The sequence below is a fragment of the Bombina bombina genome, chromosome 1 (assembly GCF_027579735.1).
Source record: "Bombina bombina isolate aBomBom1 chromosome 1, aBomBom1.pri, whole genome shotgun sequence".
NCBI lineage: Eukaryota > Metazoa > Chordata > Amphibia > Anura > Bombinatoridae > Bombina > Bombina bombina.
In genome coordinates, this window is record NC_069499.1 from 141,329,397 (window position 1) to 141,345,475 (window position 16,079).

At 42.7% G+C, this 16,079-nt stretch overlaps 1 protein-coding gene across 3 annotated transcripts in view; it reads right to left on the reverse strand.

Moving 5' to 3' along the window:
* MAP4K5 (mitogen-activated protein kinase kinase kinase kinase 5) overlaps positions 1–16,079 on the reverse strand; it is a 498,289-nt gene that overhangs the window by 187,217 nt on the left and 294,993 nt on the right. For all 3 annotated transcript variants that reach the window (XM_053697647.1, XM_053697646.1, XM_053697645.1), the window contains exons 11-12: positions 13,398–13,479; positions 12,905–13,021 (exon numbers count right to left, since the gene is read on the reverse strand). In XM_053697647.1, the coding sequence (XP_053553622.1) occupies positions 12,905–13,021; positions 13,398–13,479 (199 nt within the window). The remainder of the gene's footprint in view (positions 1–12,904; positions 13,022–13,397; positions 13,480–16,079) is intronic.

Here is a 16,079-nt window from a genome sequence, read left to right on the forward strand (position 1 = left end):
TGCCATATAGATAATGTGCTCACTCCCATGAAGTTTTTTATGTCAGCAGCGATTGGCTAAAATGCAAGTAAGTCAAAAGAACTGAAATAAGGGACAGTCTGCAGAGGCTTAGATACAAGGTAAAAAACAAATTATGCTTACCTGATAATTTTCTTTTTTTCTGACGGGAAGAGTCCACAGCTGCATTCATTACTTTTGAGAAACACAGAACCTGGCCAACAGGAGGAGGCAAAGACACCCCAGCCAAAGACTAAATACCTCCCCCACCCAGTCATTCTGCCAAGGGAACAAGGAACAGTAGGAGAAATAGGGTGAAAAAAGGTGTCAGAAGAACAAAAAATTACCGCTGCCTCATAGATAAAAACACGGACGGGAGCTGTGGACTCTTCACGTCAGAAGAAAAGAAAATGATCAGGTAAGCATAATTTATGTTTTTCTTATTAAACGGGAAAAAGTCCATAGCTGCATTCATGAATTTTGGGAAAACAATACCCAAGCTAGAGGACACTGAATGCAAACAACAGGTGGGTACAAAAGGTGGCCCCTTCAAAAGGCCCCACAGCCTGAAATTACCCGACACCCTATAAAAATATAGACGACACGGGTGAAAACCCGAAGCCCAGGTAACTGCACATTAGTTACACCGCCAGCAAAGTCGAATTAGATGTCTTAGGAAACAGCTGGACAAGCTGAGAAACGCGTTGCGTCCTATTAATATCATTCATTGTTATTAATTGGGTTTAATCACACCCTTTCTTTTTATAAGATTTTTTTAATAAATATTCTTAGTTTTTATATTGGAAGCTCTGAGCCTGTTTTTTGTACCACCTGGAGCCTATTTGCCTTTGCTATCCGATGAACAGTGTCCCCAGCCTGTATTATTTAGCACATTGGGTGCTACATCCCTTGAGGGGCTCTTTCTTTGAGATTTGTTCCACAGAGCCTGTATTACCTCCACACATCCCTGGACCATCTGGTGCTATTTATTATCCTGCTCTCTGGTGTTTGGATCAGTGTCGCTGGGCCACTGATTCCCCAGCCTGCATCATTCAGCACACTGGGTGCTGCAACCCTTGTGAGTAATATTTTAATACAAGAAGTGTCAGTTGTCATTTTTATTTGCAATTTTGCACTAGGAGGCGCCATAGTTTTTGTGATTTATTTCACAGATTTTGTAAAAGCCGAACTTCAGACCACTGAGTCCCAGAGTCCGTTGAGCCCAAACAGCCTCCGAGGAGTCAGCCCGCGGTTCACGACTCCCATGAAGGTACCCGGCCAAAAGACAAGGACCCCTATCTGCCCCCAAAAGGTAGAACAGATTCCCAGGAAAAATCCAAAGGATCATTCCACACGGCTCAACAAACATAGAACAACCCATGGATGTTCCCTGTTGCCTCGTATCAGATCGAAACCTGCAGGCTAGGCAAGCAGAGACAGCGGAAATAGGATAACTATCCCAGCAGTTAGGAAAGAGCTCTCCAAGAGAACACCAAACTGTCTGAACAGGAACTTTCAATGACCAGCTTCCAGGTAGGAAAGCTGACAACCATTGAGAAACCCAAACCACCGAAAGGCGTTTTAATGTCTGCTAGCACACATTCAAAGTGCAAATAGCTGTAGCTGGCTTCAAACTGCTAACCTTCCAAATGCTCACAGCCCTCAGAATACCGGGCTTCAAGGAGCGTCCCCTCCCAGTACCAGACGCCAGTAGAAAAGAGGAGGACATCAAAAGTCCTCCCACCAAAGGGGAGGACCGACTCCCACCAGGTTAATGGTCCCAGCCCAAAGGCTAGTCAAAGACTGAAGACAAAAGTCCCAGACCTCTGGAAGAGAAAGGAAGGGTCTCCCGGGAACAAATCCCCCAGGTAGACCTCTGACCGCTACTATAAATGCCATGCTACCGTGAATCAGGATAAGCATTCTGCACAGGTACGAGACCCCCTACACTGCTGTATTCCCCCAAAAAAGAAACACTACCCAATGGAAGAGGGCCCTAAGACCCCCAAAATCTATATATCAGAATCCAACATTTAGCAGAAGCCCCAACAGGGTTCAAACCCTTAGCCTCCCACTGCAGGAACGGTGGAATCAGTCACTACATCGCATCTCCCTTTCCAGGAATCTGAAATCGCAAGAAGGGAAAAGACCCTTACAAGGCAGGAAAAACCAAGGACCCACAGATTGCCATAGAAAGCTGCTTTAGGCAAGGATATTTGTAGGACTTGCATTATGAAGAGTACATAGCCATAGCTGGATTTGAACTCCTGACCGTCAGCTTTCGAAGAAACATAGTTTACCACTAAAACATTGTGGGACACAATCAAATACTAAGGTAAGTCCGAACCAGGAGAACCCAACCCCCGCTCTAGAAGAGAAGGGAACGAAAACAACGGAACACCACCCTACCATAGAGGCGAGACCCCTCGGCCATATCGCCAACCCAGTTAAAAAAACACCTGGAGTCAACAGGAACATCAAATGCGCCAGAAGACCAGCAGGGACTCGTCAGAAGACCTAGAGCCTAAGCCACAGACAGATAGGCATTTCCCATGAAAAACAGAGCCCGCCCCCTTCTGAGAGAGGCACACAGGACCCCAAACACCTAAGGTGAGATTGAACCGTCCACACCCATCTAGGGAGAGACATGGACCTAGGTCAGGGTCCTCGAAAAACGGAATCAAAAGATCTAACTTCCAGAGGAACCCTAAGCTGCCTCCTACGATTAGGAGCGCACCATCTAAAGTCCGTAGACTTGGCGATCCTACTACAGCCTCAAACCTAAAAGTCTAAAAGAGCTCCTGAACAGTTTAAGAATTCGGCACTCAGTGCACTTGGATCACAAGGAAATCTCATAGACAAGCGTTAACACGTGTTACACACACTGGCAAGGTAGCAACCAACACCCGAAGGTGAAGGAGAACGCTGGACCTTGCTTGCCATCCCAAAGAGTTAGACGTAAGGCACCCTCCACGAAGCCCTTACAGAACATCGAGGATAAATGGTCAACTACCTGACCCCAGAAGGGCAACCGTCTGTAACCGACCTCAACTCTTCACTGTTAAGCCCCAAGGCTAGAGTTGCAACGAGGATGAAGAAACACCTGAACGTCGAGACCGTGGTCAGATCAAGGGTATAATATGGAAGAGACAACAGCCAGAGATCCTTGTAGGATCGATCTTCCAAAAATAAACCTCTATAACAGAGTAAAAGCTGGAGTCTCGCAGCTCCCCACAGAAGGCAGGGAACCCCTGCACATCACCTCTTAGAGTAACGCAACTCTGAGCAGAGGAAGGTGGACATGCCCACGCTTCCAGACCAGAAGATCCACCCAAGGCTAAAGAGTCAGTATCTGTAAGAACTTTGAGTGAAGATACAATTCGTTCCCCACTCAGAACACCAGACCACATAGGTCACTCACATCTCCCAACTCCAAAGGAATAGAAATTACGGTTCTGAGTCCCCAGGGACCTGAAAGAACCAGGACGACGTCTGCAAAAAAAGGAAATTTATGCTTACCTGATAAATTGATTTCTTCTACGATACGACGAGTCCACAGATTTCATCCTTACTTGTGGGATATTAAGCTCCTGCTAACAGGAAGTGGCAAAGAGAACCACAGCAGAGCTGTATATATAGCTCCTCCCTTCCCTCCACCCCCAGTCATTCGACCGAAGGTTTAGGAAGAGAAAGGAAAAGCTAAAGGTGCAGAGGTGACTAAAGTTGTAAAAAATAAAATATAATCTGTCTTAAAAATGACAGGGAGGGCCGTGGACTCGTCGTATCGTAGAAGAAATCAATTTATCAGGTAAGCATAAATTTCCTTTTCTTCTACAAGATACGACAAAACCACGGATTTCATCCTTCCTTGTGGGATACAATACCAAAGCAACAGGAAACGGATGAAAGGGAGGGACAAGACAGAGACCTAAACGGAAGGCACCACTGCTTGAAGAACCTTTCTCCCAAAAACAGCCTTGGAAGAAGCAAAAGTATCAAATTTGTAAAATTTGGCAAAAGTATGAAGGGACGACCAAGTCGCAGCCTTACAAATCTGTTCAACAGAAGCATCGTTTTTAAAGGCCCATGTGGAAGCGACAGCCCTAGTAGAATAAGCCGTAATGCTTTCAGGAGGCTGCTGTCCAGCAGTCTCATATGCCAGGCGGATGATACTCCTCAGCCAAAAAGAAAGAGGTAGCCGTAGCTTTCTGACCCCTACGCTTTCCAGAATAAACAATGAATAATGAAGATGATTGACAGAAATCCTTAGTCGCCTGTAAGTAAAACTTCAAGGCACGGACCACGTCCAGATTATGTAACAAACGCTCCTTCTTAGAAGGATTAGGACACAAGGAAGGAACAACAATTTCCTGATTAATATTCTTATTAGAAACAACCTTAGGAAGAAATACAGGTTTGGTACGCAAAACCACCTTATCAGAATGAAATATAAGATGAGGCGAATCACATTGTAATACTGAAAGCTCAGAAACTCTATGAGCAGAAGAAATAGCAACCAAAAACAAAACTTTCCAAGATAGCAATTTGATATCTATGGAATGCATGGGTTCAAACGGAACCCCTTGAAGAACTTGAAGAACTAAATTCAAACTCCAGGGAGGAGTAATAGGTCTAAATACAGGCCTAATTCTGGTTAGAGCCTGACAAAAAGCCTGAACATCTGGAACATCCGCCAAACGTTTGTGAAGCAAAATTGACAAAGCAGAAATCTGTCCCTTTAAGGAACTTGCCGATAACCTTTTCTCCAATCCTTCTTGAAGAAAAGACAGAATCCTAACTTTACTCCATGAGTAGCCCTTGGATTCACACCAATAAAGATATTTATGCCATATCTTATGATAAATTTTTCTAGTCACAGGCTTACGTGCCTGTATCAAAGTATCAATGACCGAATCTGAGAATCCCCGCTTAGATAAAATCAAGCGTTCAATCTCCAAGCAGTCAGCTACAGAGAATTTAGATTGGGATGTTGGAAAGGTCCTTGAATGAGAAGGTCTTGTCTCAAAAGGAAGTTTCCATGGTGGCAGAGAGGACATGTCCATTAGATGCGCATACCAAGTCCTGCGTGGCCACGCAGGCGTGATCAGGATTACTGAAGCTCTCTCCTGTTTGATCCGAGCAATCACGCCTGGAAGGAGAGGAAACGGTGGAAACGCATAAGCTAGGCTGAATGACCAAGGCACTGCCAAGGCATCTATCAGTTCGGCCTGGGTATCCCTCGACCTGGATCCGTATCGTGGAAGCTTGGCATTCTGTCGAGATGCCATCAGATTCAATTCCGGCCTGCCCCATTGGAGAATCAGTGAGGCAAACACCTCCGGGTGGTGTTCCCACTCCCCCGGATGAAAAGTCTGACGACTTAGAAAATCTGCTTCCCAGTTCTCTACTCCTGGGATGTAGATTGCAGATAGATAACAAGAGTGGGCCTCCGCCCATTGGATTATCTTGGATACTTCTATCATCGCTAAGGAACTCCTTGTTCCCCCCCTGATGATTGATATAAGCCACAGTCGTGATATTGTCCGACTGGAATGTGATGAATTTGGCCAAAGCCAACTGAGGCCACGCCTGAAGCGCATTGAAAATTGCTCTCAGTTCCAGAATATTGATTGGAAGTCGAGACTCCACCTGAGTCCAAACACCCTAAGCCTTCAGGGAATTCCAGACTGCACCCCAGCCCAGTAGACTGGCGACCGTTGTCACTATCTCCCAGGAGGGTCTGCGGAAACACGTCCCCTGGAACAGATGATCCGGCGACAACCACCAAAGAAGAGAGTCTCTGGTCTCTTGATCCAGATTTATCTGAGGAGATAAATTTGCATAGTCCCCATTCCACTGTTCGAGCATGCACAGCTGCAGTGGACTGAGATGAAAGCGAGCAAACGGAATGATGTCCATTGCTGCTACCATTAATCCAATTACCTCAGGCCACTGATGGCTGAGGAATGGACTGAAGTGCTCGGCAAGTATTTAGAATCTGACTTTCTGACCTCCGTCAGAAATATTTTCATAGCTACCGAGTCTATCAGAGTTCCCAAGAAGGGAACCCTTGTCCGTGGAACAAGTGAACTCTTTTCTATGTTCACCATCCAACCGTGAGTTCTCAGGAAGGACAATACTGTGTCCGTGTGAGATTTTGTCAGATTATAAGTTGACGCTTGAATCAAACTATCGTCCAGATAAGGCACCACTGCTATGCCTCGCAGTCTGAGAACCGTCAGAAGGGACCCTAGAACCTTTGTGAAGATCCTGGGTGCTGTGGCCAACCCGAAGGGAAGAGCCACGAACTGAAAATGGTTGACCAGGAAGGCAAACCTTAGGAACTGATGATGATCTTTGTGAATGGGGATATGAAGGTATGCATCCTTCAAGTCCACAGTAGTCATATATTGACCCTCCTGGATCATTGGTAAAATTGTTCGTATAGTCTCCATCTTGAATGATGGGACTCTGAGAAACTTGTTTAGACACTTGAGATCTAGAATGGGTCTGAAAGTTCCCTCTTTTTTGGGAACCACGAAAAGATTTGAGTAAAACCCCTGTCCCTGTTCCAGTTTTGGAACGGGACAAATTACTCCCATGGTAGAGAGGTATTTTACACAGCGGAAGAACGCCTCTCTTTTTATCTGGTCTACAGATAATCGTGAAAGATGAAATCTCCCTCTTGGGAGAAAATCCTTGAATTCCAGTTGATACCCGTGGGTCACGATTTCCAATGCCCAGGGGTCCTGAACATATCTTGCCCAAGCCTGAGCAAAGAAAGAAAGTATGCCCCCTACTAGATCCGGTCCCGGATCGGGGGCCGCCCCTTCATGCCGTCTTTGTAGCAGCAGCGGGCTTCTTGGATTGTTTACCTTTATTCCAAGCCTTGTTGGGTCTCCAGACGGACTTGGATTGAGTAAAATTCCCTTAATGCTTCGTGGAGGAAGAGGAAGCAGAGGCTACTCCTTTAAATTTCGAAAGGAACGAAAATTATTCCGTTTACCCCTCATCTTAACAGACTTATCCTGAGGTAGGGCATGGCCTTTACCTCCAGTAATGTCAGAAATGATTTCCTTCAATTCAGGCCCGAATAGGGTCTTACCCTTGAAAGGAATAGCTAACAGCTTAGATTTTGATGACACATCAGCAGACCAAGATTTGAGCCATAACGCTCTACATGCTAAAATTGCAAATCCTGCATTTTTCGCCGCTAATTTAGCAATTTGAAAAGCGGAATCTGTAATAAAAGAATTAGCTAGCTTGAGAGCCTTAATTCTATCCAAAATGTCCTCTAATGGGGTCTCAACTTTCAGAGACTCTTCTAGAGCATCAAACCAAAAAGCTGCTGCAGTAGTAACTGGAACAATGCAAGCTGTAGTTTGTAAAAGAAAACCCTGATGAATAAATAATTTATTTAGAAGACCCTCTAACTTCTTATCCATAGGGTCTTTGAAAGCACAACTGTCCTCAATAGGTATAGTTGTACGCTTAGCCAGGGTAGATATAGCTCCCTCCACCTTAGGGACCGACTGCCAAGAGTCCCGAATGGTGTCTGATATGGGATACATTTTCTTAGAATTAGGAGGAGAGAACGGTATACCTGGTCTATCCCATTCCTTTTTTATAATTTCCAAAATTCTTTTAGGAACTGGAAAAACATCAGTGTAAGTAGGTACCTCTAGATATTTGTCCATCTTACACAATTTCTCTAGTTGGTATCATAATAGGGTCACAATCATCCAGAGTCGCTAAAACCTCGCTGATAAGTAACAGGCGGAGGTGTTCAAGCTTAAATTTAAAAGACATGACGTCCGAAACTGTCTGAGGTAACATATTTCCTGAGTCTGAAAGTTCCCCCTCAGACAGCAATTCCCTGACCCCCAACTGAGAACACTGTAAAGGGTACATCGGAAATAGCCAATAAAGCATCAGAGGATTCAGTATTCACATTAATACCTGACCTACTGCAATGGTATTTTAGATAACACATCTGTAAGGGTAGTTGACATAACTGCAGCCATCTCCTGCAGAGTAAAAGAATTAGACACACTAGAGGTACTTGGCGTCGCTTGTGTGGGCATTAAAGGTTGTGACACTTGGGGAGAATTGGATGGCATATCCTGATTCTCTTCAGACTGAGAATCATCCTTAGGCACACTTTCTTTACCTAAAATATGCTTTTTACATTGTAAGGCCCTTTCAGTACAAGAGGTACACAAAGTAAGAGGAGGTTCCACAATGGCTTCTAAACACATAGAGAGAAATTAGTATCCTCAATGTCAGACATGTTGAACAGACTAGCAATAACCACAAAAGTCGTTAAACACTTTATTTATTGATTTCAATAATTTTTAAAAAAATGTGCCTTTAAGAAATAAAAAAAGCGCACAATTTTTCCTAAACTGCCTAAAACGTAAAATAATGCAATACAATTAAATACATTTGTTCAATTGTGCCAAAAATTATTGCACCCTAAGGGCAAAGGGTGAATTTAACCTCTAAAAGACATTTATATAAAAAAATATATTTTATGTGAAAAAATTACCCCTGCATCTGCTGTGGTGCCTACCTGCCCCCAGGGTACTACAAAATGACTCGACAACGATCCGGTGAACAGAAAACAAGTTTAGGCCCAACCGGAGCCAATACCTGCTGCCTTCTCAGTCAGAGTAAACTGTGCGTCTGAGCGCGTGAAAATAGGCCCTGCCCATCATGGACGTCGTTCACATTAGCTTGTACAACCGCATGGGAAGCGGTTAGCAAATAAAGCCATGTGGTCCCCTTAAAAACACCTGAGTAATACTGCAGCCATACTGATTATTTGTAATAAACCAAATAAAAAAACGTTAAGCTGCCTCTCCCAGTGTCCCTTTTATATATTGCTTTCAGCCCAGTACTATGTCAATTAAAGAAATAAACACAGGATTTTCAGTATAACCCTTTTGTGTACAGGTCTACTGCTTACCCCTTCCCTTGCATGGAAAAAATGTCAGCCAGTTCTGATATACCAAGTCTCCTCAGAATTAAAAGACTGAACATACCTCAATGCTGCTTGTAGCATGAAACCGTTCTCCACACTGAAGATTTCTCTTGTACTACCTTCAGAAGCTCTGTGGGAACCAGCATGGATCTTAGTTACACCTGAGGAAAATAGTACTCACCGGTACCATTTAAAAATAAAAAACTTCTTGATTGAAGAGTCTAAAACTAACACCTCAACTTTACCTCTTCCTATTACTAACACAGGCAAAGAGAATGACAGGGGATGGAGGGAAGGGAGGAGCTATATATACAGCTCTGCTGTGGTGCTCTTTGCCACTTCCTGTTAGCAGGAGGTTAATATCCCACAAGTAAGGATGAAATCCGTGGACTCGTATCTTGTAGAAGGAAACAGATCCGTATCCCAGGCGAGTAACCCAAAACAGCCGACCTTAGATCTGTACTAAGTCAGAGGGTTTGTATTTACAGTAGGCCTCATACTTCGTTAGGATCCGAGCCCGGAGTCCATAGCAACAGGCCAAGTGACATTCAGAATCCGACAGGATTAAATCAGCACCACGAAAGTGACATGAACCCAAGTAACAGCCGAAAAGCGTCCGACCAGTACTTGCCTGGTATAAGGACACTCCAGAACTGCCCAAGGTCCAAGAAATTTGTCCCGAAGGATTGATAAATGAAATAGAAAACATAATTCTATTATTCAAAAAGTGCGCAACTTTCGAGGAAGTGCCTACGAGACCACAAAATCTCAAGTATCGTTCCAGAGAAGAACGTTCTCAAAAACAAAAATCTAACAGACATGAGCTTAAGAATAAAACAAATTAAACACATCCATCCAGATCAAAAATAAAATGAAGGCAGAACCCATCGGGTAAACGCCCAAGGAGAATGAGAATGCCAACGGGACCAGCCGATCAGAGGCCCCATTCACCCAAGCTCAGAACTGGAACCGAAACATAAAGAAAAAATAAAACTGAGACGTTAAGGAGATTGGCTTCATCGCCAAACGTCATATCCAATTTGCCATCCAGCATCTAAGGCCTTGGATCCCTCGGCCCACTCGGACTGGGATCCTCCAACATTGCCAAAACATGTCTTAAAAGAACACGAAGACGTGTCGGCCTATAACGGAAAGCAAAATCATCCCTCGCCGGATCAACAAAAGACCCTGGCCCCGAGGTTGGGGCCCCTGAAGCCTCAGAGGCCAGCGCTTCTCCAGAAGGCCGAACTGAATCAGGCGATCGCACGCCCGACAGGCCCTGGTTAACAGAACATGGACAGTATCTTAGAAATATTTCACTTGGGAGATATAAATAAGTCAACTCCATAGAAATGGCCATGTGGAAATCGTGCCGTAACCTCTGGAGGAAACAAGCCACCCTCCGGAGAAGGAGTAAAGGCCATAGGGACACCTGCATGCATAGCCGAGAAAAGGTCTGGGGCACGCGTCTCATGGGACATGGAAACCTCGGAGGCGGATGGCTTAACACACTCTAAGCTCCCTAATTCGGGAGAAGAGAGTACTCTAGAACGGCAATTGGAACATAACTGATGGGCATTGATTACTCATCACAAGACGCATTCTCCATATCGGAGACATCCGTGTATAACATATCAGAATCCTCCATAATTTTAGGATTACAAAAATGACAAAAACTAACTGGCACCCCTTTTACACCCCCAATGGCTGGGGCACTCAACACCCCCTGTGAACCAGACAACTCACGAGCCAGACACTCTGTCGCACACAGTCAGCATACAGAAGTGAGAAACATAACCGCACCTGTCACAAGGTGCACCGTGCCAGTCACCAAAAGGGCGCGCACTCTCGAGAGATTACATCACTGAGATAAGGCCGTTATGTTTCGAAAGGCTGAGAGCCTAGGTATTGCTACACATTAGCAGATAGAACCACATAACAAACATGTTTAAAGTCCCCCCTGTTCAATAACCCCCCTCAGGAGATATTAACCCATGATTCCTCATTAAGATAAAAGGAGTCCCACTGGGACCCTACCTTATTTCCTTAACATTACATTCACATATTGAAATAAAATGAAACTACCTTACCGGAATCTACGCCGTGGAAGAACATGGCCCTTCAAGTGTGACAGATAGTAGCCTCGCTTCTGAGATGGACTTGAGTGAATAAAAGGTAGGCAGCAAAACCATCAACGCTGATTACCAAGGAGCTGTTATTATGAGTCGGGATGGGTTCACAGGAAAACTCTCCCTGCATCTCCGGACTCTAACTTTCATCCATGCTCTCACTGAGAACTCCAGTCCCATTGTGAAGAGTACTACCCTCTATAAGAGACTATCTCAAACTTCTGATACCTCTCTGCCAACCTCCTGTGACGAAAGGCAAAGAATGACTGGGGGATGAGGGAAGTGGGGGAGGTCTTTGCCTCTTAAAAGTAATGAATACAGCTGTGGACTCTTCCCGTTTAAGAAGTAAAGAATATTAATATAACAGTGTTGGTTATGCAAAACTGGGGAATGGGTAATAAAGGGACTATCTTTTTAAACAATACAAAAATTCTGGAGCAGACCGACCCTTTTTTAACAGTCTGCAGAAGAGTGAACATACTCCTTTTTGGAGTTATAGGGGAAAGTATAGATCAATCCTCAAGGAAGCAACCTTGATAAGGCATGCTCTAAGGTGCAGCACACCTGAAAATCCGTACGAACCAAACACAATTTATAAGGGTTCAAAAATCAGAGGATGAAAAGGGTCAGCTGATGGACCAGAGGCCTGAGATGCACAAGTTTGCCCCATAGTAACAGTAAAGAAAACGCTAAAGTATCATAGATAGACTGAAGAAAATAAGCAGAAAGCACATAAATAGTTAAGCCTGAAGCCTAAAACCCAAAGGGAACAAGGAAAAACTTAGCGCAGGTGAAGGAAAATACACTGTGTATAACTCTGAATTGACTTCTGAGCCCAATAACCCAACCATGCTAAAGTAAAAGCAACAGTAACCTAAAATATAGATAATCTTTTAAAAGTTTCCAAAAGTGCTATAAACTGCTAATATAAAGGTAAATATTGTGCTAATATATGTCCCCAGACTATGTAAAGCACGTAAACATGTCCATACTAATGGGCAGAGGGGTGTAAAAGGTGTGAAACTACATACCTGTCAGTTACCTCAGCTGCAGCAACTTGATTCCAAGCAGACAAGCCATTCCTATGCAGTGCATGCACAATGCCAAGGATCTTAATTTATAACAGCATCTACAACGGTGTGGCAATGGTGGAAAAGTTCACATTTCACCTGGAGAGGGCTGTGGATCCCACACTTCACTTCTGACATTTCTCACTGAGAAAAGACCTCACACTGCCTGGTTAATAACTCCTTGTCCACCCATCTGAATGACAGGTTACTGCAAGGAGGGACTGGGCCTTAGCTCAATTAGGACCCCTCTCAATGACAAGTAGATCTGCACTTTACTTTCACATCACTCCTCATCAAAAAGGCAAAAGAAAATTACTGAGGATCATGGGAAGTAGGAGAGATTAAAAGCTCAGGTGTGTTGGGGTATCTTTTCCCTACTTCTAGTGGCCAGAGGAAGAAATCCCACACATGACAACTCATTGACTCTCACCATCAGATGAAATAAATCCAAATTCTAAGCCATACAACAAAAAAATGCAGCTTGGTATGCTGTATTATAATTTATTTGAAATATTAAATATCAAGTCGTTTCTCATAAAATGTTTGCATGCATTCCTAAATGTTTAACATTCTCTGTACATCCTTCTGAGGTAAGTATATGTATATATATTTTTTATTTTTCAAATATGATTTTAGTGTAAATATATATATATATATATATATATATATATATATATACATACACACACACACACACACACACCACATGCTCATTTGCCACCTACTTCAATATCGTCATCATCAGGCTCATTGTAATGCTGGTGGTGATCTGGGTTGTTCACTTTATCCAAGAGCTCCAGGGCAAGGACTCTGGAGAGGCCCACTTGAGCTACAAAGGCATGCTGAAATACAATACAGCAAAATGTAAAGCATCGCCTCTTATATTATGTTAATTATACTGCAATTACAATTCATTACTGATGCCTATACAAGAAAAGGATTTCTGAGGAGACTTGTGAATTCATAAGCAAATCCCATTAAATGACATCAGGTTTTCTATATTCATCACTAATGTAGAATTATACAGTATTTATAAAAGCTATTTTGATACATTTAGCAAAACCTGCACAGTTTTAATGACCTTGCCTTGTAAATAAAAAAAATGTAAAGATCACATAATGTTGTAACTGCCTCCAAAACCAGCTGTAGATGAGTGAGAGCAGGGGCACAATAAAACTTTCTATTACATGCAGATTTCAGTATGAATAAATCGCTTACTGTCAGCAGTTTCTCAGCAGTGGGCCTTTTCTTTGGATTCTTGGTTAAAGCGACTTTGACAAAATTGTGAAATACTGGAGTCCTTAAGAAAATACACAATGAACATTTTAAAAAGATTAAAAAAAAAAGGTTTACAAATACATTATATAAGTTATTTTATGAGCTGATAAAGTAACTATCTTAAAAAAATAAATGATGTAAAAACTTACCTAATAATAAAATTAATTTCTTTCATATTGGCAAGAGTTCATGAGCTAGTGACGTATGGGATATACAATCCTACCAGGAGGGGCAAAGTTTTCCAAACCTCGAAATGCCTATAAATACACCTCCCACCACACCCACAACTCAGTTTAACGAATAGCCAAGAAGTGAGGTGATAAAAATAAAGAGTAAAAAAGCAAACAAAAAGAGGAACTAGAAATATAATTGTGCTTATATACAAAAAATCATAACCACTATAAAAAGGGTGGGCCTCATGGACTCTTGCCAATATGAAAGAAATGAATTTATCAGGTGAGTTCTTACAAAAATTATGTTTTCTTTCATGTAATTGGTAAGAGTCTATGAACTAGTGACGTATGGGATAGAAATACCCAAGATGTGGAAGTCCACAGAAGAGTCACTAGAGAGGGAGGGATAAAACAATAGCTATTTCCGCTGAGAAAATTAAATCCAAAAAAAAAATATAGGTCTTTAACAAAAACTGAAATCATAAGCAGAAGAATCAAACTGAGACAGCTGCCTGAAGAACTTTCCTACCAAAGACTGCTTCTGAAGAAGCAAATACATCAAAATTTTAAAATTTAGTAAATGTATGCAAAGAAGACCAAGTTGCTGCTTTGCAAATCTGATCAACTGAAGCTTCATGTTTAAAAGCCCAAGAAGTGGCAACTGATCTAGTAGAATGTGCTGTAATTCTCTGCGGCGGAGACTGTCCCGCCTGCAAATAAGCCTTGTGAATCAAAAGCTTTAACCAAGATGCCAAAGAAATGACAGAGGCTTTCTGACCTTTCCTGGAACCAGAAAATGAAATTTATGCTTACCTGATAAATTAATTTCTTCTACGATACGACGAGTCCACGGATTTCATCCTTACTTGTAGGATATTATCCTCCTGCTAACAGGAAGTGGCAAAGAGCACCACAGCAGAGCTGTATAAATAGCTCCTCCCTTCCCCTCCACCTCCAGTCATTCGACCGAAGGTTTAGGAAGAGAAAGGAAAAGCTAAGGGGCAGAGGTAACTGAAGTTGTAAATAATAAAAAATATAATCTGTCTTTAAATTGATAGGGAGGGCCGTGGACTCGTCGTATTGTAGAAGAAATCAATTTATCAAATTTCCTTTTCTTCTACAAGATACGACGAGTCCACGGATTTCATCCTTACTTGTGGGATACAATACCAAAGCAACAGGACACGGATGAAAGGGAGGGACAAGACAGAGACCTAAACGGAAGGCACCACTGCTTGAAGAACTTTCCTCCCAAAAACAGCCTCAGAAGAAGCAAAAGAATCAAATTTGTAAAATTTGTAAAAAGTATGAAGGGACGACCAAGCCACGGCCTTAAAAATCTGTTCAACAGATGCATCGTTTTTAAAGGCCCATGTGGAAGCCACAGCCCTAGTAGAATGAGCTGTAATTCTTTCAGGAGGCTGCTGTCCAGCAGTCTCATATGCCAGGCGGATAAAACTTCTCAGCCAAAAAGAGAGGTAGCCGTAGCTTTCTGAACCCTACGCTTTCCAGAAAAACAATCAATAATGAAGATGATTGACGGAAATCCTTAGTTGCCTGTAAGTAAAACTTTAAGGCACGGACCACATCCAAATTATGCAATATACGCTCCTTCTTAGAAGAAGGGTTAGGAAATAAAGAAGGAACAACAATTTCCTGATTAAAATTCTTATTGGAAACAACCTTAGGAAGAAATCCAAGTTTGGTACATACAACCACCTTATCAGAATGAAAAATGACTAACGCTGAAAGCTCAGAAACTCTTCGAGAAGAAATAGTAACCAAAAACAGTACTTTCCAAGATAATAATTTAATATCTATGGAATGCATGGGTTCAAACGGAACCCCTTGAAGAACACAAAGAACTAAATTCAAATTCCAGGGAGGAGTAATAGGTCTAAATACAGGCTTAATTCTAGATAAAGCCTGACAAAAAGACTGAACATCTGGCACATATGCCAAATGTTTGTGAAACAGAATTGACAAAGCAGAAATGTGTCCCTTTAAGGAACTTGCTGATAACCCTTTCTCAAGAACTTCTTGGAGAAAAGACAGAATCCTAGGAATCCTAACTTTACTCCATGAGTAACCCTTGGATTCACACCAATAAAGATATTTACGCCATATCTTATGATAGATTTTCTAGTTAAAATCAAGCGTTCAATCTCCACGCAGTGAGCTGCAGAGAAACTAGATTTGGATGTTGGAAAGGGCCTTGAATGAGAAGGTCCTGTCTCAATGGAAGTTTCCACAGTGGCAGAGAGGACATGTCCACTAGATCCGCATACCAAGTCCTGCGTGGCCACGCAGGCGCTATCAGGATTACTGAAGCTCTCTCCTGTTTCGAGCAATCACGCGTTGAAGGAGATGAAATGGTGGAAACACATAAGCTAGGCTGAATGACCAAGGCACTGCCAAGGCATCTATCAGTTCGGCCTGAGGATCCCTC